Below are 23798 nucleotides of genomic sequence, written 5' to 3'. Positions count from 1 at the left end.
CTTCGCAAATGTAAACATACCAGCAAGTCGAACGAGGAGAAGCAGCTGATTTGGGAGAAAGAAAATAAAAAAAGATGTTAAAATCCCTAACAGGTTTACAGAATTTATTTTAATTTAGGTTTAATAGGGAAACCAGGGACCGGTATGTGGATAAAACGGCACTCTTAACGGGTTGGATCCATTTGAAACTTCCAACAAACAGTGGGAGCACAGTTACGTAAGCTAACTTAATCCCAAAGGTAAACTGCGCTCCACGTAGCTGCTAGTTTAGTAACAGTTATAGTGCTAACCATTCACACATGTAACATACTTTTAACTATGTGTTTCAAACGTGTAGTTATAGTAACGTTAGCTGTTTTAGGTAAAGCTTAAGTTAGTAAGCAAAACGATGCTTAAAGAGGGTGACAACAGCTGACAGGTCCGATTAAAGGGCTATGTTAATGTTATGAGAATATTAAAATACGGGATATTTTACAGGAAAATACTAAAACGGGAAGACAGTGGGAAAAGTACGTGAGAAACCCGGAAAAAAAAACGTGAGGGTTGACAGCTAACATTATCTGTCCGGATTACTGTGTTCCCACTGTTTGCCCACTCTTTGTTGGAAATTTCATATGGATCCAACCCGTTAAAAGTGCCGGTTTAGTTCACATGCCGGTCACTGGCTTCCCTATTAAACGTATCCCGGTAAATTCCTCAAACTTTTAGGGATAATAACATCGTTTTTCTTTTCTTTATCCCAACTCTGATGCTTCTCCTCATTCGATTTGCCGTATGTTTACATGCGCAAACCTGCCAACATGGCCGCCACGCCAGTAATGACGTCACGACGCCCAAGCCCTATTGAAAACAAGGTAGGTCTATCCCTCACAGCCTTGCACGTGCGGACACACACACACACACACACACACACACACTATTAGCCTTGTTCTACAACTATCAAACATACGGGACAACCTTTGTTCGAGCAGCATTTTTAAATGTCAAAAAGATATATGATCAGATTATGTGGCTTCACATGTTATAGCTGTAAGCTGTCACTTCAGATACATTATTTCTGGTTCTTAAACTAACTTATTGAGCTACATCAAAATAATTCACCATCTGTGGGCAAGAAATGCATTTCAAATTAAGATCTCCTTGTTTGGGAGGAAATCTGGACGCTACTAGGCTAGCAGTGGCTGGCTATCATACTGTCCAGGCAGAGTTGGCCTGAGTTTAATCTCAGAATCATGTTTCTGTGACCTTTTACATCAGTAACAGGCTCATCCAGGGCTGCCTGACATCTTCAGCTGATATTGTTGAATGCTGACTCACTTTTCTGTTGGCTGGTCACTGCATCAGTTGTCTCCACCAGAAAGTTTTCTTTAGCCAACATATGTTTGGGAAAGTAACACAAGAGATCTTCTATCATATTAGCTTTACGTTTTAGCTCTGAACTAATCCTCTTGCTCATTTGAATGGGATGAGTGATGTGAATGCAGAGAAAGCTTTTACCATGCAGAGTGTCCTACAATCTCAGACCTCAAGTGTCAAGAAGAATCATGTTCCTGAAATATGGATTGAGTGTTTTTTTTTTTGTATGAAACTCAATTATTCATCCCTCTATGGAGGGCAGGACAGGTTGGAAATTATTATGTAGGGTGCTTACTGTCACAGTTTCACTCCTCATTTGTGTTTCCCTGTCTGAGTTTCCTGCCACTGATCAGTCACCATGGACACCAATCACCTTCATCACAGCTGTTAGTCATTTGTTAATTATCTCTGTGTATTTAGTTCCTGCTTGTGCTCTGTCTGGGGTCCGGTATTGTTTGTATTGCTCTGATGTGTGCGTGCTCCCTTCGTCTTCTGGAATAAATCTACTGTTATTTGGATTTGCTAGCCTTTGTGAACTCTTTGGAACTTGCTTCACGCAGCATTGTGACACTTACATTGCTTTTGTTTTCAGTACACAGCTATCCAGACGGAGCACTGCATCCTAATTACCCGAGCTGAAGGACAGAGGCCATCTCCTCGCCTCCTTAGCTGGAAGAACTGTCTCGGTAAGTGTGTGTGTTTGCTTTTTTACTTCAGCTTAAATGGATCCTCAGGGTATTCATCAGGCCTAGATAGAATTTAGATTGAAATTGTGCACAATGGGTTTAAACATGGTAAAACATATTTAAGAGTATAGGATTACTGTTTAATTGGTAGCTGAAAGCATGATATTAGTCAAAGTATTTAATAATACATGCATAAGCAATTGGAAAAATGGAAAGTTTAGGGTCTGGCTGCAGATGTGGGCTGCATCTCTCTTCGCATACTCTCTTGAGTAGGTAGGCCTATTTATTTTGAATAATTAATTACTTCACAAGCACTAAAAAAGTATGTTCTATATAGTATGAGTGTGTGTATCATGAATGTAATCTGAACGTTCTACATTCGCTGTGTTGTCATTATCACGTGGCCTACCAGCAGTTACGTCGCTTCACTGCCATTCATAAATCCTCTCCTGTGGTCTCATGGTGGCCTATGGTGCCTTCCTATGGTGGTCCATAAAAGTTTTTGGCCATTGTCTGAAATTTTCTGCCACATGGCATTATTTCCTGAGCATAATCATGCTGTGCATTATTATTGACATTTGGCATTAACCCTGAACTCAACAGTGTAGCTGTTGATTGTGATTATTATTGAATGCCAGTTAACTGAGCTTTCTGGATCTTAGTGTGTGATCGGTGTTCAGGGATTATGGAGTGAACATATCACTGCGGCGGCTTCATTTGACGGCTCTTATATCAGTCGTCTCCAGCTGCTGTAATCTTCCACTGGAGATGAACTGCTCTCCACTTCCTTGAATAAAAGCCCATGCTTATTCCTGGAAAAATTCCCCTGTCTGTTCTCTATTAAAGGACGTCTGAGTCAGCCACTAAATTCATCTTCAGCAAATTTGCCCAACCTGCGGAGTTGAACCATCACGTCTAGAACAATTCTTTCTCATCTGCTGATCATTTGCTCAACAAAATATGAATTTTTTCTTTCTTTTCTGATTCTTTTCAGGTGTCTCTGGTCAAATGATATTCCTGCTATTATCTCTGACTTGAAAGAAACATTCACAGCAAATTAAAGGTGATGAGACACTTTAACCAGATATTTAAAGACAGGGATAGACTGTGGTGCTTAATTCCTCCTCCAAACGCACATTGTTAGTCAATTTTATGGAAGCAATTCTGATACACGTTCATGATGAGGATGGTCAGGGATTTGTGTGGGTTTTTTTTTTTTTTTTTTAAAGGGTGAAACAACGATTTATTTCTTAATAAACTTATTATTATATGAATTAATACAAATATATTAATTATATTTTTACAGCTCTTATATTAAAGATGCTTTAACCTGCTTAGATATTCAAATGCTGTTATTCATGCAGTAAAGGGTATATGATTATTCTATATCTATATTCATTGAGACAATCTTAAAACATAGTGTGACTTTATCACATAAAATGACAATAACATGAACATTTACAACCACTTGACTTAAAACTTTATAAAACATTACTTAATTACATAGAAAATAAACAATCTACATTTACTGTTTTTTTTATTTTTTATCCAAAATCTAAGATGTATAAAAGCTATTCAGACTGTCTAAAACTTACATGTTTATAGGTAAGATTCTAAAAAATGACACGAGAATAATCATTTACAAAGCTCTAAGAACGTATAGCTGCACTCTGTGTCCTCCAACCGTGGCCCTCAGATTCAGAAGCTCTTCGTCAGCAAATCAAACGCCTTGCCAACCGATTGTAGGAGAGGAAGTCCACTGCATACAGATTTCAACATTAGCTGCCAAACATAATGATCCACCCCACAACAGGTCCAGAGACAGTCACTGCCCAGAGGAGGGTGCTATGGAGCCACCAGATTCAGTAAATCGCTTCATCCAGATTATCATCACTTTCCCCTCCAAACTCCTCCTCATTGTCAAAGTAGGACATGACGTAATCCGTTTCCTGTCACACACACAGGATTAACTGGTTAAAACTTATATTAAACATTGGTTTAATTTCCAGTCATTTCTTGCCGGTACTGGAATCGAACCAGCAACCTTTGGGTTACCAGTCGGACTCGCTAACCATCAGGGTTTTAGACTTTACGTTTTAATGGTAACATTTACAGAAAAGGCTAGTAAGGGATTTATATAAATGCATAATTTTTACTTCTGGTGGCTATACTATAAAAACAGTTTTACCCTCTTTTGGTAAAAGTCTAAATATGTTTTTGTGGAAATCAACGTTATACCACAAGTAGTGCCAATCGGTTATTGTTAACTAAAACTAAAACTCTTTCATTGAAATAAAGCTGAAATTAAATAAAATATAAAAATGAGATGAAAAACTTGAATCAAAAAATGAAAAATGGCTTTGGCAACTTGCATAAAATAAAATTTGAGGTCCTAAAATGGCTAAAACTAAACTAAAAATATATTAATGTTAACTAGTCTAGTACAACTAAAAATGACAAAAGCACATAACAAAATGACTAAAACTATAATTTTAAATAAAAACTGAAAAATAACACTGCTGTCAATTGAGCTTATCTTGTATTGAACTCAAAATATTCCTTTAACATTAAATTTACACTACAATTATGCATTTGGCAGATGCTTTTATCCAATGCGATTTACAATGCATTCAAGTTCGACATTTTAAGTCATAAATTGCAGGCCCGTTTTTTTCATCTCAACTGATGATCAAACATGTTGGCTTAATATCACAAGAGAAAGGAATCACTTACGCCCTCGAATTCCTCTTCATCACACTCCTCCTCTCCCTCAGCTTCTTCCTCCTCTGGCTTCTTTTTCTCTCCCTCCCCTTCATCAGAACTCCCTTCTTCCTCTTTCTGCTCTAGAGTCTGTAGAGAAACACAGTTTGTTCATATGCCACACAATTCATATGGGAAAGTGCGACAAAGTAGATTAAAACTCCTTATTTTCGAAGGCATTACGCATTAATGGCAAGTATTTGTACACCTCCAGTTTGCGTATGATCTCCTCTTTGTCCACTCGTGGCTGTTTGGGTTGTTTGGGAACAGCTTGGCTTTCTGCAACCACATAAGCAAAGCATGTTTGTGACAGTGGAAATGACATCAGCAACACCCTCCCATAATAGCATCTACTCTTTGATCACAGCTCCTCTGACAAAAGACTAAAAATAAACTTGTTTCTCCTGTTTAGTGACAGACGCCCTTCAAGCCCAAACCCTCATCCCTCTCTCATCGTTCTCTTTCTCTCCATCCTTTCATTTTGGAGATGTGTGTGCAGCGCGGCTGAGAGCCGTCTCTCTGATTTCCCCAGAGACGCCGATGAGTCAGAGAGCGAAGCGCAGACCTGCCGGAGCGGTTTGTCTTTACACACTCATTCATGAGCACATCAGCCTCACCTGCTCCCTTATCTCGGCTTTAAACGTGAGCACATTTACAAAGCCATGCTTTCTGCAGCAGAACACAGTGTCCAGTATTAGAGCATAATACTGAGCCAGTTAAGAGCATCAAACAAACTCACTGTCTCTCTGCGGTCTCTTCTCCCTCACCCGCAGCTCCTTCGGAAAACGCCTCCAGTCTGAAAACACAAACGGATGTAGAGGATCACACGCGTGCATCTGAATCAGTGCGGTTATTGTTAACTAATACTATTAGAAGACTATTAGAAGTAATTATTATTACAATGAACAAAGCAAAAACTATTATTGTTTTTTTTCATTGTAATAAAACTGAAATTACAATGATTGGATGAAAAACTTATTTTGAACATTGGTTTAATGCAAGTAAACCTCAGCATAATGCTTGTGTTACCAATACGCGTTCTTTAAAAAAGGCAAACGGTGAGGCACCTGGGGCCGATTTTTAGAGGATTTAAAAGCAGAAATGTGAAGCATATCATTTTATAAAAGCACTTCAATTCATTTTCTGTTAGTACCCGTGTATTATTTGAGCTGTAAAGTTCTTTTTTTCGTTCTTTCTTATTTAATTATTTATTTATTTATACTGTTTTAGGGTTTTAGGCATGGCAACAAAGTTAAAAATTAATTAATTTTAATTAAATATGCATGGTCTAAAAAGTGCTAAAATGACTAACTGAATTCAAACTAAAACTGATAAAAATAATTTAAATAAAAATAAAAATTTAAAACTGTTTAGAAATAATAATTTTAAAATCAAAAAAGCAAAAAACAAACAAAAAAAAAACAGAAAATATAAATACTAATTCAAAATATTATTTGAAAATGTATAAATAATATTAAAGTAGCACTGAAGTGAATCATTTACATTTACATTTTACATTTATTCATTTAGCTGACGCTTTTATTCAAAGCGACTTACAATTGCTATATATGTCAGAGGTTGCACGCCTCTGGAGCAACTAGGGGTTAAGTGTCTTGCTCAGGGACACATTGGTGTCTCACAGTGGATTCGAACCCAGGTCTCTCACACTAAAGGCATGTGTCTTATCCACTGCGTCATCACCACCCACCAATCACTGACATAAATCACTCACCTGGCTTCCATTCCAAACTGTTGTCAGTGATTTCGTTTTTTTGGTATTTGTCAGAATAACGCTCCACATCTGTCAAGAGGAAAAAATAACTTCAAATTCCTAATCACTACAGAGACCTATTCATAAAAAAGAGAAGAAATCATCTGACAAAAAAAAATCCCTGTAAATGTTTACATCTAGATTATTTTTAAATCTTTTATATGTGAAAAAAGATTTTAAAAGATAAAAATTGATTTAATAAATTATGCAGTCTCAGTCAACATTGGATTTTGTCTTCATACAATCTGTATACCAAAGAAATGGAGGATATCTAAAAGTCGGCATGAAATGGAAGTTGCGATAGACTTTTCTTCCTATTGTGACATATATTCAAGCTTCTGGAATGAGTAAAATCTAGAGCAGGATTTGATTTTGTCCTTCAGGAATTGATTGTATCAGTGGATTTTGGGCGTTGCTAACTAAATAGAGGCTGATAGGCTGCTCACTGCAGAGACAATGGGTGGAGTTGACATCCAGCCCCTCCTCGCTGAACATGCAATGGGTGGAGCTATAATGTCGAACCACACCCTAATCCTACCATAACGCTATTATGGTTATAGGCTCCGCCCATTAGGTCAGGAGAGGTGGAGCTGGACTTGGTCAAGCTCCAGATCTGAAAGCCAGTTTGCAGTCAGTTGTGGAGGATATTTATATAGCACCGCCCCTCCACCGAGACATTCATCATGAAGAGAACAGACATTGTTTTGAGGGGGAGGGTAATGTTTTTGATTAAAAAATACAAGTCCCTATTTAAAAATGATGTGCACAAATAAATCATAAATCAAAGCACCACAGAGTTCTGTAAAAAAAAAAAAAAATCATGGTAACTTTATAGATGCCAGAAAAGAGCTCATCCTCCACGCTGACCTTTCTTGGGTGCAGCTGGACGGATGTAAAATGGAAGTGTCTTCATGGCTCCTCTGAACTCCTGTTTGAGTGCCAGCATGTACTCGGCCTCCTCACCCGCCTGCAGGGGCACCGGCTTCTGATCCAGAGGCTGAAATATCAAACAGAATTGAGCTGATACACATCTGTCTTGTATAAGGGGTCAAAAAAACACCTGATTTGACAGTTAACTGTTGACTTAATTAAACATTCCTGTACATAAATGTGCTTTTAATAAGGGATATCGGATTCATTATGCTAGAGTTTTTCTCAAAACTCACTTTTTGTTTTATTATGAACAGTATTTTTTATAGTGATTTAAAACTTGTACTTGTGTTTGTAAAAAGTTGTATTTGTGCTATCTTTAAAAGGCCAGTGAAGTGCCTTGAAAAGCTCAGCATCATTCAATGTTGATGTAGTTTCCACTGAAACAGGAAGACAGGGCGGGATATATCGAACTTTAAAATAAAAGGCACTTTAATAATTTGTTGTGATGACATTCATATATTTTTCTGTTTTACAGGTTTTTTTGGGCTGCTCTACATGTGACAGTTAAACTGGAGATGTTATGACTTAGTTGTGTGATTTCTGGATCTCAGGAACGCCTTAGTTCGACTAGATTGCAAGAATTGATGTGCATCTTGAATCCAATGTAAGTCGCTTTGGATAAAATCGTCTGCCAAATACATAAGTGTAATGTAATATAATTAATATCAGTCCGAGGTTTTATCTTATCTTGAAACACTCACAGGGAATACAGGGGTAGGCTGGACGGTGGACGGAGGGAGATTTTCTCCTTTCCCGATTCCAACAATCTCCACAGAGAAAGTGAGCTGCCCTCTGCCCCTTCCTGACATTATCTGAGACACAATCAACACATATCACATTTATTCGTCATCAGCTTGAATTATTCTAACGTATATGATTGATATGATTTACTTATTTGTTTGATCACACTTCGATTCCCCTACAAAATAGACATTTAGACCAAACCAATCTAAGTATTTTACATAATATATACATATAAGTATGTATAAATATATTTTTATTAGTTAAGACCGAAATGTAATATTTAAACACGCCTCGTTAACTCACAGACAAAAGTGCGACGAAATCCCTCTTTATTTATAACTTCATTTCATTGTGCCAAGCATTTATTGTATGATCCGTAAATATTAAATGCAGTTGTTTGTCATATAAATTCATGGATTTTATTGACGTAGCGAAGTAAAATCACCCGCCAAACATCTGCATATTTGTTTTTGCCCGATGCAGAAAAACTTCCTGCCAGAAACGTGTGCTCGTTCACTTATGGTTCCGCGTCTGTCTAGCCTAATACAAGTCTTGAAAAGCAAACAGCTCAATTAAAAAAAAACAAAAAAAAAAACGATTATTTGAACAACTCTGAGTGTCAAATGGAAAACGGTGGGTTTTTTTTACAACTACATGCAGTCAAAAGCTGATTTGTATTAAAACTAACAAATTTTAAACTTTTCTTATTTTTTTATATGAACTGTCATATGGCCTGACAATCAAATGGGTAAAACAATCAAATAAATAATAGCCTAAATAAAATGTCAGGCCCATTTCCCCATCATAAAATGTGAAACAAAACACCATAAATGTAGGATTTATTGCTGAATTATGGAATTAATTATTATGAAACTTTTTATTATTATTTTGGATTATACATTTTTTTCGAAACTACAAATCTCCCACTGTCATATTTTATGACTGCCAACAATTTTGCTCAATTTTGTGTGCAAAACGTGTTTAAAGGAGATTTTCAAAATCAGACCAGTTCCATTTTCTTCTGTTCTGATGAAGCTGCTCAAAGCACTTTTCTAGAAAGCCTGACAACTGTTAAAATTCAGCTAAATCTGCATTTGTAAAAAAAAATTAATAAATAAATAATGAAAGGAAAACTAACCATGATATTGCTGACTCACAGCCTCCCCCGTCAAAATCAGAAAATATGTGTTTATTAGAATGAGAGACATACATTAAGATGGACTCGTTTCAATAAGGTAACCTAATTTTAACAAAATAAAAACTATAAACATTAATTGAAATATTGGTACACAATATTCAAGCCACAATGTAAGTCTAAACATAGAGAGAGCACATTCACTACTATAACCCCTCTCTCTCTCTCTCTCTCTCTCTCTCTCTCTCTCTCTCTCTCTCTCTCTCTCTCTCTCTCTCTCTCTCTCTCTCTCTCTCTCTCTCTCTCTCTCTCTCTCTCTCTCCTGCAGCATGTGCATGTCACCGTGGGAACGCTTCTGTCGGAATCCACTGAATCAGTTGCCATAGAAACTGTGTTCAATAATAGCTATAGTCACTGAATTAGTATTTATGCAGTCTGAGAATTGTTTCACACCCCCCTGTTTCTTGCAGAGAGGGCCTTGAGATATATAAATATATATATATGAGCCCCTAAAATAAATAAAAAAGGTGAAACGGCAAGGAAAAATCCAGATTTATGTTGAGGGAGAATATGCACCAGAGTTGACTGATGACCTAAAATATTGCCGTCTTTACACTGCAAAACCAGCACATGCTGCACAGGGCATGCATTTACACAAGAGTAATCGAATGACATTTTTGTCTGCAGTTGTACTTTGTTTTAAATCTAAAATGATGGATATAGAAAATGCAAAATTGTAAAGAAATAAAAGCTCTGGCATGACAATAACAGTGTTTAAGGCACCAAAACACTGCATCAAAGCTGCATCATCTACATTCATTAGTGGGGTATTAAGTGGGTCAGGGCTGGCATATTTTATTTTTTGCATGGGTTTAATGCGCCATTGCGTCTTTACACAGAATTTAGAGCAGCATTAACTTGGCTGTGTAAAGCAAACACTCAATGCTTAAATGTTCATGCATCAAGCCAAATTTGATCTATTTCTTAAACAAGACAAGTCTATTATTATTACTATTATGGTATCAAATTGTATTGTACCTGTAAACACAGCGCACCATGACACACACATGCAGAGGTGCACCAGAAAAGAGGACAACATTCTATGCTAAAATTATAAGAATGACAATAATTGAAATAAAGTTTCCCCCTAGTGGAAAGCAGAGATGGTGCTGTGCATGCGAGCAGTCAGACAGCCAGTGAGTCTGTGCGTGATCGTGGGAGACTCGCATCAGCTCACTGCCCACTCCACGCCCCCGCAGAGTCTCCCAAACTCTCGGTCGCAGGAGGAGAGATGATGTGGGGGATGTAAGACACGGGGATCAGCAGACAGCAGCTGGATTCTCGGGCGAAAACCAGCCGCTCCGATGGAGTGAAGACAGCAGATCCACGGTGAGACTCTCTCGACATACTCTTCTGCAAATGCCTCTTTGCATATGCTAAAATGTGTTATTATTATGTGTGTGTATTATTCTCAACTGAGCATGGCCATAATTAAGCAGACTTCAGTCCTTCATATTGCAGAAATCTTAACATTTCCCTGCACCGTCTTTCTTGATATTTAGGCTATACATTTCAAACCACTTTTATAGAGCATTTTTTTTTTTGCATGCATGCAAACGACTGTGAAATCATTTTCCGTCGGAATGTATGGGTGCTCATTTTGGGTGTGAGTTAATGAAGGTAAAAGCAAATGTTTTATTGGAGGGATGATGTGCGTGTGGCTGCTGCTGTTCATAAGGCTTTATAAACGTTCATTCATTGCTGACAAATTCATGCACCGCAATTCGGATTCTCGGCTGCACCGACTGTGTGCTGGCATTTCCTTAAGATCCTTTTTAAAAACATCACTGAAGATTTACCGGGTGTATAATTTAAGACTGATATTTATGCTGCTATAATGTTCATTCTCTCACTTTACTTCACGAAAACTTAAAATATGAGCCTTTATGTGGCGATTGGCGCACGTTTGCTCTTAAAGACTTGAAGTGTGTGTCTGCTGTTGGGAAGTTCATTTGTGGACACCGGGGCTTTGCGTCAGGCAGAGAGCTGACGTGAATAGACACCAAATTTGAGTCTTCGAGACTAAAAATAGTTCTGAGCTGAAGATATTTGCAGCTGGCGTGTAAAACCACCAGTCTGTAACACATCAAATTCTGAAAGTGCTCAGTTTTTGAGAATAACGTTCAGCACCCCGGACAGCGACACACAATCAGCTGTTACTCTCTTGTATGGTTTTAGTAATATTTCAAATTGCGTAATTAAGTAATTACAAATGTTGCTGATTGCATTGTTGGCTATGTAAGTTTTGATTATTACACTCTTAGAAGAAAAGGTTCTATGTATAACCTTAAAAGGTTCTACGTATTTGGAACCCCTAAAAGGTTCTATACAGAACCCTTTTTAAGGGTTCAATAAAAAGAACCCTTTAGGGTTCTTTGTTACCAGGAAAAAAGGTTCTATGTGTAACCTTTTGGGTTCATTTATTATCATTTGTTTTGTCCTTTCCAGATTAAATATGTCATATTATTGACAAAACATCAAGACCCTAAAATGTATTTATGAATGCATGTGAATGATCACAAAATTCAAGATATGGGGCTTAGAAAATGTATATATTTATATCATTTTATGTAGTTAATCAATATCACACGAAGAGTACCATTTCAGTTTCTCTCCTCCAAAAAATCAGCATGATTAAAATGTGATAGTTAGTACAACAGTTTAATAAACAATAATTTAATTACAACTACAAAATGTTGCAGAATAATGTAATACATGAATGAATAATAGCCTATAAAGAACCTTTGTGCCAAAAGGGTTCTTTCTTGTGATTATAGAACCTTTTTTTTAGCATAAAAGGTTCTTTGAAGTTGAGTAAAGAACCCCATGCTTCATATAGAACCCCAAAAAACTTTTTTTCTAAGTGTGCATGACAATTAAGAATTTTACACCCCAGTTCTCATTACTTATTATTTTTAGTATCATATAATTTTATATATATATATATATATATATATATATATATATATATATATATATATATATATATATATACTGTATACTAAGAAATTAAAATCATTTAAGCTTCTTTAAAAAAAGAGCTTGCATCAGGCAGAGAGCTGATTTGATGCTTTGAGACTAAAAATAGTTCTGAGCTGAAGATATCTGCGGCTGGTGTGCAAGTCAAGTCGAGAACGCATCGAATTCTGAAAATGCTCCGACTGTCTACAAAATACAGTCTAATTTCAATTACTGTCATGATGAAGCATTTATTCATCATGCCTAGTTGGTTATTTACTTATTTTGTTTAAAAAAAAAAATACTACTTTACATAATGAGAAATATCATGTAAAAGTAATTGGAATAGTAAGAGGGACATGATCAGATGCAATGAGAATCAGGGGGTAAAATAAGGCTTATTTGTCTCAAAAACAATGTCAGAATGCAAAAAGCAAATGTAATGATCTTAAACATAAGACACAAAAGCGCAATATATAAAGCATATAGGCAAATCTCACTAAGGATATCAAAAAGATACCCCAGTGAAATGTCACTCCAAAATCAAGAAAACAAAAGGAATTGTATTTTGCATATAGGAAGCCTATTTTTAGGACTATTAAGAGTTTTGACTAGTTACAAGGTTATTTACTTATTTTTGTTATTCAAATAATGTTAAATATCCATATATGCTGAATAGAATATTAATCATCAGATTTCGACATTGATCACATGAAGCCACTTTCCTGTCTGCATAAAACGTCTGCAGTTCTAGGGCAGAGAAGAATGTGTTGGTTGTGTGCAGTTATGTGAAAGGAGACGCGCAGATTGCTCTCGAATTCATTCTCGGCTCTGTAAATCTCTGAACACTCAGTCTAGTCGAGTCAAGTGGTTTTGCTGGCATTCATTTCATTAAAGACCAAGTGTAGGAGAAAACAAACTCACCACAACATGCACGGCGATGAAAATGACACCAAGATCTAAACACGCCGCAATAAACGATCGAAAAGAAACACAAACGGCAGTTCAGCGGACGTGTCAGGAACGCTTAGGACGTTTAGTGTGAAGGAGATAATCTCATTGCCCCTCTGCAGGATGGTTCTGTGTGAAGCTGCCAATTTGAGTGATGAATTTCCTCAGCGGTTCTGATGCGACTGGGTCACAGGGTCAGCGGTGCACCGCTGATGGATGCTGTTCTCTCAGCTGCTGTAAAAGGGATTGCACCTGCCTTGATCCGTGTGATCTAATGAGGCAAACAGCAGCTCAAAGGCACCACGGCGAAAAGGTTTGAGTGTGTAGCCCTTTCTGCTCACTCACGCAACCTCAGATAAGGCCTAGTGTCACACACACGCTGCTTTTACGTAAAAAAGAAAGCCAGGGGTGGGGTCTCGAATGAAGACATGATATTAATCTCCATCATCTGTCAGGAGACCGGAGAGAATTGGATGCGATTTGTCGTGACAAGACAGCGTGGTATGTCGCCTCGCTGCTATGGCGCAGCACTAAAACGTAGACTCGACATGCTTCTCAACATGCTGCAAAATTGGCAAGTTTATTTTGGTGAGAGCTCGCCACACTGGTGTGTGTACACACTCGTGGGGAATGCTGGGAAAAGCAAAGGCACATAAATCCAATTTATCTATCAAATTGAATCTTGGGGAATGTCTGAACTGTCATTTTGCAAGTGACAGTGAAGTCAATAGCTGGTATCTACACATATACCAAATATTGACTGAGAATCCTGATATCTTTTAATACACAACAAATGCAAGAGAAAAGTGAATTGAGAGTGACACAGCTATTAGAAAAAAAAACTAGTTAATCTGATCAGATAACATGTACTTTCATAAATACAATCTTCTACCTTTAGTCATTTATGCGGTTTGGAAGTCTGTAAAAAGAATGATTTTTTTTCTCTCTTCATAATATGTCATCATGTGTGACATAACGTCCATTTTGGAGTTACAAAAGTGAGTGAAGAATCAGACATCTGTAATGTTTTTTTTTTTTTAATGCAAGCCTTCAAGTTCAGTTCATTTCCTCGTTTGGAGGAGCCGAAGACAAAACTGATAAAACAACTGATAAATCTGGCAAATACATAACTGTAATGTTCACAATCCCTCCCTGAAATGTACCAGGTGTTTCTTGTTTTAATCAGTCTGTGTATACATAACCCTCATGGTTCTAGAGTACATCTAAATGATGCAAATTAGAAAGCAATTTATTTAGAAAACACAGATGTTGGTGCACAATTGCACTGCATGCACTTACATAACTTCTTCTTTGCATATATCCCTACATATTAGCTCTTACTGCTTCTGTCTGTAGCGTCGAAACTGAACTCATGAAATAAACTGAATACTTGATCAAAGACAAGGGAAACACGAGTGTTTTTACACAGACTTACAATTAAACGAAGACGACGTGAATTGTGATCGCAGACAATAGCAATAGGACTTCAAAATGTAGGTTTTTGCATTAACCAGAACAAAAGCCTTGTCTGATGTCCTTAAATTGATAGTTCACTATACTTAACCTCATGTCGTTCCAAACCTGTATGACTGGTATAACACAAAAGAAGATCGGGGTCTAAACAATATTGGATCCCTCTGACTTTTAATATATGAAAAAAATTAAAATAAAATTGAGACATTTTTCAATAATATGTTACACATTTCAGAGATTTCTGTCGCTCCATTGAAAGTGTGTACACCCAAAACACTTCAAAATGTTAATCAAAAAGATTGTAAAATAAATCCATATGAATCAGTGGTTTAATCCCAGTCTTCTGAAGAGAAGTTCAATGTAATGAACAGATTTAATTGAACTTCTATTCACATATAAACATTGATCTGCTAATGTACATAGAGCACTTAAATATGGTAAGTAGCTCAACCATACTTGCCTGACTGGTTCTTGCAGAAGCTTCATTTAATTTAATTTAGGCTGGTCACAATACACATCAGATCAGGATACATAAGAAAGCCTGTGGGTTTTGGCAGGCTGATCTCCTGAGAGACGACGCTTGCCCCAAGTCTTTGTGCCACATCTCTCCAGTGAGTCTATCATGGAGATGAGTCATCCATGCTGCCTGTGTGAGACAGGAGATTAACCTCATTGTCTCGAATCCATGAAACCCTGGCCACTTAAAGATGGATTTTTTTGCAATTACACTTCCCTGGTCCTCTCCACCTCGCATAATCAGTATGCAAAAACAGCATTCCTCTTGCTTACCCTGGCTGAGCTGGCACGGAAATCACAGAGAATTCCTTAAGAAGGCAGGCGGGAGGAGCAGCAGCAGCTCGGGGTCTGTGGGTGTATTGGTGTGATGGAGGAGGGATGTGAATTCTGCACAGCTACACTCTGTGAACGTTCCCGGTGTTCTTCTCGCATCGCCAGAGATAGACTGGGCGTTAGGAGCAGCGGGGCCTCTTCTGGTGGGCCAGTCGACTTGAGGGATGGCTGTATAATGTAAATATTCAAATGGTTTAAAAGTACATGGTGCAGCACAGATAGATATTTTGTTAGGAAACCATAATATACAAGTGAACTCAATAAATAACATTTATACAAAAGCAGCCAGTTGAGGTATATTAAAGAAAAGTAAACATAGGCTATAAAGCAATCCTTTTATATAGTGTTCATACACTACCATTCAAAATTTGGTTTTGATGGTTTTAATGTTTTCTTATGCTCACAAGGCTGCATTTATTTCATCAAAACCATACAGTACAAATGGGAATATTATTGTGAAATATTATTACAATTATTCTAATTGAATATACTTTAAAATGTAATTTATTTCTGTTATGACAAAGCTGAATTTTCAGCATCATTACTCAGTGTCACATGATCCTTCAGACATCGATTATCGTTATAATATTTCTTATTGTTATCATCAATGTTGAAAACAGTTCTTTGCAACATTATAAATGTCTTTAATTCAACTTAATGCTGAACTCACCCCAAACTTTTGAAGGGTAGCTTGCATACTGTACTTTTTATTGGGCTGTTATCTGCTGTGTGTCCTGGGCTGGCATGGGTCCTTGGCTGTTTTTTTCTTCTTCAGGTGTAGAGTTCAGGATATTTATGCAGAACAGCAGCGAAAGAAAGAACACAAGGAATAAATCCAACATATTATATATAGATGAAGACTCTCACTGTAAAGGAACATCTCAGATTTTACCTTGCGCAGTTTGTTTGTCCTTTCCCACACTGACCTCAAATAAGTCACTTAATGTCACCATCTTCCATAGTTGAAGCATCTCTGTGACATCACATGAGCGACTGCCAACTTAGTCAAAACAATTGAATCTTTCTCTCCTCCCTGTTCATGTAGCTCATTGTTTCAGTTGGAAAAGAGGATGGCTTCGTCTTCAGTGACTATATCAATATGCTATTTGACATGTGGGCTCACTGAATTTCATATTAGTTTAAACTGACTTCGAGGGCTGTGGAATGTTAATAATACTATTATTAGACTGGATGCCCTCCTGCCCACCCCTGTCGCTTACTCTAATCATCTTACAAAGATAGTTAGCTCTTACATTGCATGATGGGAAGGTTTCTGATTGAGGGTGAGCATTCACCTCTTTTTTGGGTCTAATAATTACCATCTTTCACACTAATCCCCCTCCCCCACACACACAACTATTAAGTATATATTTTTTTGCCTTACCTTGCAATTGCGGTAACTCAGATATCAAATAAAACTATTTCAAACAACGTAACTTTTGTGTCAGTAAATCTCTGGTCTCTGTGTGTAGAGCGGACTGAGCTAGGTCACATGTCTTGATCATGGTCTTGATGCTCTTTGCACCACTCAGGAATTCAATTTTCTTTTCTTTACTGGACCGCCATTATCATCTCCTCTCCTGCCTTCATTATAGAGAAGGTGGAGAGAAGACTGTTAAAGAGTACAGGGCTGTACAGATTGTCAGCGGACAGGACACGGTGTTCATAACACAAGTGACTAAGAATGCAACACCTTTATATGTTTGAATGCATTAACTTTAGTTAATACATTCATGGGTACACATGGTTAACTAACAATTAACAATCATTTAAAAGTGTTAGTAGTAAGACAATGTAGAGTAATTATGGAGTTTTGAGTGCTGTAGATTATGTGTTTATGATTCTGATCAAAATAATGTGCTTTTAGAATTGAGTTTGATTGATTTGAGTTGTTTGACATTCTAAACTGAATTGAGAATGCCTGTTAAATTCCAATTCACTTCCTGAATTTCAACTGAATTTAATTTGATACAGAAGTATATTTGAATGTAAGGAAAGTACAATTAAAATAAAGTTTGTCAAATGTACCTCATGACAAAGCACTTTTATTTGTTTTCGTTCCAGGTTGACCAGAATCTGAGCTGGGATGTGCCGACAGTGCTGAGGCCGGAGGACGGGAGAGTGGAGGATTCTGGGATTCTTGAGGTGGAGAGCGTGACATCATGGGTGATGGAGGGGCCTTGCGCACGGAGGGCAATGCCCTTCTGAAAGCTGTCTTCCAGGGCAAACTCCGCCTCGCACGCCTCCTCCTGGAGGGTGGAGCCTATATCAACGAAGGGAACGAGCGAGGAGAGACGTCCATCATAGCAGCCTGTCTGGCAGGATACGATGATCCGCAGACCCGGCAGAGAATGGTACGATACCTGCTGGAGAAGGGAGCGGACCCAAACATCCCCGACAAATCGGGTCGGACCGCCCTCATGCATGCATGTGCAGAACAGGCAGGCAAAGAGGTGGTGTCGCTGCTTCTGGAAAACGGCGCTGATCCCAGCTTGAAAGACTACTCCGGGTCCTCTGCACTTGTACACGCCATCAATAAGGGTGACAGGGACACTCTCCAGGTCCTGCTGGATGCCTGCAAAGCCAAAGGTAAAGAGGTAATCATCATTACAACCGATACATCACCCTCTGGCACTAAAAAGACCAAACAATACCTGAACTCTCCACCATCTCCGGGTATAGTGGACAGTCTCTCCCCTGCTTGTATGTCTCCGTCCGAAGTGGAGATCCACACCACTGGCCCTGCCCCCAGTAAGGAAGAGGAAGGTATCTTCAGCTTCGCTGTGACTTCAGCACTCCCGGTACCTTCCAGCAGACCACAGGGGGAGAGGAGACCACCGCCCCGCAAGCTTCTGAAAAGACTGAACTCTGAGCCCTGGGGTCTGGTGGCTCCTTCCGTACTTGCCGAGAGAGCTGAGCGGATAGAGGGCGATTTAGCAGAGGAGGACAAGTTGGTCTCAGACATCAATGGGATGACAGTTTCCGGTCCAGGTAGACCTCTCCTGTCCCGAAGGCACAGTATAGAGACCCATGACCCGTCCTCTCCGAAGCTAATAGACCGGTCCTGTTCGGAAGACTGTGCAGCACTGTGTGGCTCGTCCTGGGCGGATAAAGTCCATCAGCACCAGTCACTGTATCGTAGAAACACGGCCCCTGAGACTCAGGACAATGTGGCTCAAGCACCGACGGGAATCCGTGGCTTGACGCACCCCAAACTCACCCGCATGGAGCACTACGAGTCGGACACTCACCTGTGTCCTGCCTCCATCCCTGGATCTCCAGATTCTGGACGTGTCTCAGTGGAGCGCCGCAAGTACAATGCCTCTCCCTTGTCGCTCCTCACTAGCTCTTCTCGAGAGTCTCTGGAGAGCATTCCCAACTCCGTGTCTCCCATCACAATGCGACGGCGTCCAACCGGACTGTTGGAACGGCGGGGATCAGGGACTCTCCTCCTAGACCACATCTCCCACACACGACCTGGGTTCCTTCCTCCTCTCAACGTCAACCCCCAGCGACCCATTCCTGATATCCGAGCTAACGGAAAACCCACTTCTCCCGTCCACTCAGGGAGCAAGATCCTGCTGCCGGTTGCACCAACATCTCCAAAACGTGGTCCTGACTTCAAGATGAAGAAGAAACTGATGAGGAGACATTCGATGCAGACAGAGCAGATGAAGCAGCTTTCAACCTTCCGTGAAATCCTCACAGAAAAGGTTATGGAGATGAATGGAGATTGAGACCAAGAGAGAGGGAGAATGGGAGAGAGTCAGTTCTGGCCGAGAGGCTCCTCGCCGGGTTCATCTACATCTTCTTTGAGGCACACCTGCTCTGGTCCAGTTCAGCTCATTTAAAACAAAATACATACATCAAAGATATGCATTGTGAACACAAAACCATCTTAAAATTCAGATTATGAAAGAAAATGAGTCATGGTAACTAAAGATCATAAAGGGATCAGTTACAACAAATGATCTGTTCCATGTTTTTCGTTGGATTCTACACTCTAAAAAAATGCTGGGTTGTTTTAACCCAACTTTGGGTCAAATATGGACAAACACAAACATTGGGTTAAAAATGTCATTAAAATAATCAACCCAATGGCTGGGTTTGTCCATATTTGACCCAAAGTTGGGTTAAAACAACCCAGCATTTTTTAGAGTGTAATGTTATACAGGATTATTCATTGACCATTAAGAATGTGTGAAAATGAAACCATTAGCGTCTGTGGAAGTGCGTTTGGTGTTTGAATTTGCTGCAAGCCCAAGATGAGACCTCACAGATTTGGTGTTCAGGTTTCTCTATATATTAGCGCTGTTATGGCTATCAGCTTCCTTCCTGTCATACACTGTCAGAATACATTTCAAAAAATGTATTTTTAGGGGCACAACAGCTAGTCAATTGGGCATTAAAAGTTCCAAATTTAGATGTATATTAACGGACAATATTTATATGTACTTTATATACCCCTAAAGGGTGAATATTAGTACTTTAGAGTAGTATTATGCACCCTTAAGGTACTGCTATGCAACTTTTAGGACTAAATAAGGTACAAAGATGGCCCATTAAAGGTTCTGCTACAGTGACAAGCTGCCGTGCCCATAAAGGTACATTTTTTTTGCACTTTTTTTCTGAGAGTGTGGCTCTGCGATGATCCTGTGGAATAATTGGGTTAATATTCCTGATAAAATGCATCAAGCGAAGTTAAAAACTCAGCATTACAATACAGATATACATTCAAATGTGAATTAAATTTATTATTTACTTATAAACAACAGAATGCTCAAGCCTTTTTAATGTGATGTTTACCATGTTTGGACTTTTAATTTAGTAATGGGACCCTTCCTGATTTTTCCACAGGATGTACCCTAAAGAGGACTGGAGACGGCTGACTGCTGAATATTCCTGTAACAAATGATAGTCTTAGATGAACATGTATTTGAAGAACATTTTAATAGTGGAATATTTTTAAAGGAATCAATTAACATGAAAACAGAAAAAAAACCTATATATAACAGAAAAGAAAAAAAACATAATTGTACCAATTACACATACTGCATGTTTCAGGGCATTTGGACGGGTTGTTTAACTTTCTTAAACTCTTATAAGTGATACAAAATAAGTAAAGTGCAATTCTTGAAACTCAAAATCCCAAAGAAACTCTACAAACCCCATCCAAAACCACACAGATCCACCCTGACCCCACTCGGGTGAGGGGAGAGAGAAAGCCCTCACCTAACGCACACTCCCATCTGGAGACACAGAGCACAGATATTGTGTACATACTGTACAGAGTACAATTGTGTCTCGAGCGTTTGAACATGCAATATTCCGTGCTGCCTCAGCACTGATTTCATATTATTATCGTGAATGTGAACAATCACTCGGACGTGTGTCTGTGGTAACATGCTGCGGTAAATAGTTCAAGACGAGCTGGGAGCTCAGTTTACATTCAGAGGACGAATTTCTGCACACAATACATGAGAATGAATTTCCCTAATGAGCTGCAGTGCACAGTGTGTCCCCGTCAAACACATAGTTCAACTCAAGCTTATGATGTGAGTGAATTTAGTGCTTCTGCTTTGAGATATTCTACACTTGATGTGAATTAACCTTAGTGTACTTGAAATATATCACGAAAACAAAAAGGAATATTTTTTTATGCCTGTAGGGTTTTATTCTTGTTGTTTTTTTATTTTTATTGAAATGAATTGTAATGTTTAAAACCGAATCGTGGGTGGTGCAATTTCACTTTGACGGTAGCCTAGCTTTTGTGTTCCAGGATGTTTGTAGGAAATAATGTATGAGCAAACCGGAGCTCAGTGGCTACAGCAATCTTCCTGAAAACGGTCGCGATAAAACCCATCCGTCTCCTGTTAAACTGACAGACAGAAATCCAGATCTCTGATGACCTAGCTCTCTGTTATCCTGATGTGATTAAGAGAATCTCGGCACTGCTGTCTATTCATTGATTTTAGCGATCCTCTGTTCACTTAACACACAAGTGAGATAACCGAGTCACAGGAGTTTGATTTGTTTCTAAATATGTTTGTATCTAAATATATCCAATATTTCTGACCTGCTGTACAAAAGATCCATGTAAATGGATTGAAATTGTGTTCAAGTGTACCTGAAAAAAATGTTAATAGAGTAAAGGGTGTTTTAGGTGCTGTACACAATGGACCTTTGTATGTGCTACACTGTCGCTGGGTATTTTGAGCTGTACCCCAGTGTTCTGCTCTCCATTCACATAGAAGGGTCACAGTTACACTATCAATGCATTATTTAATGGATTATGGATTAACTATTTCTTGTTATTTTGTATGTTTAGTGTGATACACAGGTCAATGTAGTAAGCCAAATAATTTTAAAAAGTATTAAATTATTTAAAAGGAAAAAAAAACTCTTCTCTGACTAATTTAAGGTGTCTATTCTTTTCGTGAGCTTTAATTAATCACATGACTGAATCAACATTTTATCTCAGACCAGTGGCTCTCTACTGCTACCTGTAGGTTTCAGGTTCTAATAGGGTGAAAGGAATTAAAAACATTGCTAAATGTATAAATAAAATGCAGAATATACACTGATAAGCCAACACATTGGCCATGACCAGTTACAGGGGAAGTGCATCTCCTAACAAGGCCACATATTAAGGTCTGAGATTAGAAGTTAAGCAAACAATCAATTCTTCTAATCAACGTTTTGGATGTAGGAGAAATGGGTGAGTGAGAGTGACTTTTGACAAGGGTCAAACTGTTAAAGCATGGCGCCTGGTTCAGAGAATCTCCGACACGGCAAGGCTTGTGGGTTGATCCACCAGGATATCAACAGTATCCTGGTGGATCAAACCACAAACCGGCGACAGGATGTTGAGCGCCTAAGGGTCATCGATTCCCATATAAACTTTGACCAGTTGAACAATTCAAGGACAGACAAAAAACTGCACTGTAGATTCTTTTTTAAATAAAAAATCAATTGCATAAATTATTCTTGAACTGACCAAAGTCCTAAAAATCCTACATATTGCACCTTTAATGAATGATTCTAGTTTAAGAGTGGTTAGTGAAATAGAGACAATAGTAGATGAATGAAAGGAAATTAAACCAATCACTGGGCATGTTCCATAAACAGTCAGAGGATGAGTGACCTTCATCCCAGAGGAATTGCTCTTCTCATCCAATTTCAGAACCTCTGGCTGTCTCATCTCTTCTGTTTGTTAGACACATCGCAGTGTCAGCGACGCCTGAGAGCAGTTGTCCTGCAAAAACACTGACACTAACAGCTACTCAGGGTTCATAAAACTGGAACATGCACAGACAGACCATTTTGTAGTGTGTTCATATTTGGCTTATTTCAGGAAAGCCCTGGATAAAAAGCATTGTCAAAATGTGCTGTTAGTCCAGTGGTTAAAACAGTATGACTGTACAGTAGGTTCAAACCCACCAGGAGCTGATCCATGTAATAACACTACATTGTGCCCTTGGCTTGAACACTTAATGTCAGCTTGCTCCAGGTGGATTGAATAAGTGTGTTTGCTGTAATAAACTAGATTTAGCAGTATTGCAAATGACAGTTCATGAAAATTTACTTTGAGGAGGAAAAACAGCATTTTTAGTTAAACAATCTGATAATTAAATGCAAAAAAGCAATTATTATAATTTCATCTTTTGCCTGAGATCTCAATCATCTTCTGTCCTTCAGTCCTCATGTCTGGGATAGAAGATAGAGGCCTGATGTGGCTGCTGTTCGTAACACAGTTTCCTATTTTAGATCTTCATTTGAGCTAAAGGGATAATTCACTTTGAAATACATTTTTGGTATGTTTTAGCTTACCTCAAGGGCATCCAAGATGTAGGTGTCTTTGTTTCCGCAGTATTTTCAATTTTGATATTTTTCGATCAAACCGTTCTTGTCTGTTAGACATAATAATGCAGGTTTATGGATCCCACCTCAAAGAGCATATGAAGTCCAAATTAAATATGATTTAATGACTCGTAGATGTAAGTAGCCTACTTGTAAATGTAAATAAGGGTCTTATCAAACGAAACGATCTCTCATTAAAAAAAAAAAAACAAAGTTTAAGTTTTATAAGCTCAAATGGTCGTCTTGCTCTGTTCTGTGATGG

General features: G+C 38.4%; 2 protein-coding genes across 8 annotated transcripts; one reads left to right on the top strand and one right to left on the bottom strand.

Moving 5' to 3' along the window:
- Positions 1-22086, top strand: ankrd34a (ankyrin repeat domain 34A). 7 transcript variants are annotated; one of them, XM_089117924.1, is made up of 7 exons: positions 1-93; positions 817-854; positions 1949-2042; positions 5215-5378; positions 7982-8110; positions 10537-10774; positions 17741-22086. In XM_089117924.1, exon 7 carries the CDS (start codon positions 17839-17841, stop codon positions 19411-19413), a length of 1575 nt encoding a protein of 524 aa, XP_088974050.1. In that variant the 5' UTR covers positions 1-93; positions 817-854; positions 1949-2042; positions 5215-5378; positions 7982-8110; positions 10537-10774; positions 17741-17838; the 3' UTR covers positions 19414-22086. The 7 variants fall into 7 exon arrangements, with proteins under 7 accessions (XP_088974050.1, XP_039506665.2, XP_088974046.1 ...); XM_039650731.2 differs by lacking the exon at positions 1-93 and adding an exon at positions 3037-3105 and having other exon boundaries at positions 538-854; XM_089117920.1 differs by lacking the exon at positions 1-93 and having other exon boundaries at positions 538-854.
- Positions 3452-8802, bottom strand: polr3glb (RNA polymerase III subunit GL b). Its single transcript, XM_039650781.2, has 8 exons — positions 8554-8802; positions 8208-8318; positions 7441-7570; positions 6535-6603; positions 5542-5598; positions 5011-5081; positions 4776-4892; positions 3452-3991 (listed from the first exon to the last, which is right to left on the bottom strand). Exons 2-8 carry the CDS (start codon positions 8313-8315, stop codon positions 3905-3907), a joined length of 639 nt encoding a protein of 212 aa, XP_039506715.2. The 5' UTR covers positions 8316-8318; positions 8554-8802; the 3' UTR covers positions 3452-3904.
- Positions 22087-23798: the final 1712 nt, after the last annotated feature.

The sequence above is a fragment of the Pimephales promelas genome, chromosome 12 (genome assembly GCF_988280905.1).
Source record: "Pimephales promelas chromosome 12, fPimPro1.hap1.1, whole genome shotgun sequence".
In the NCBI taxonomy this organism is placed as follows: Eukaryota; Metazoa; Chordata; class Actinopteri; order Cypriniformes; family Leuciscidae; genus Pimephales; species Pimephales promelas.
This window is presented reverse-complemented; position numbering and strand designations above follow the sequence as displayed.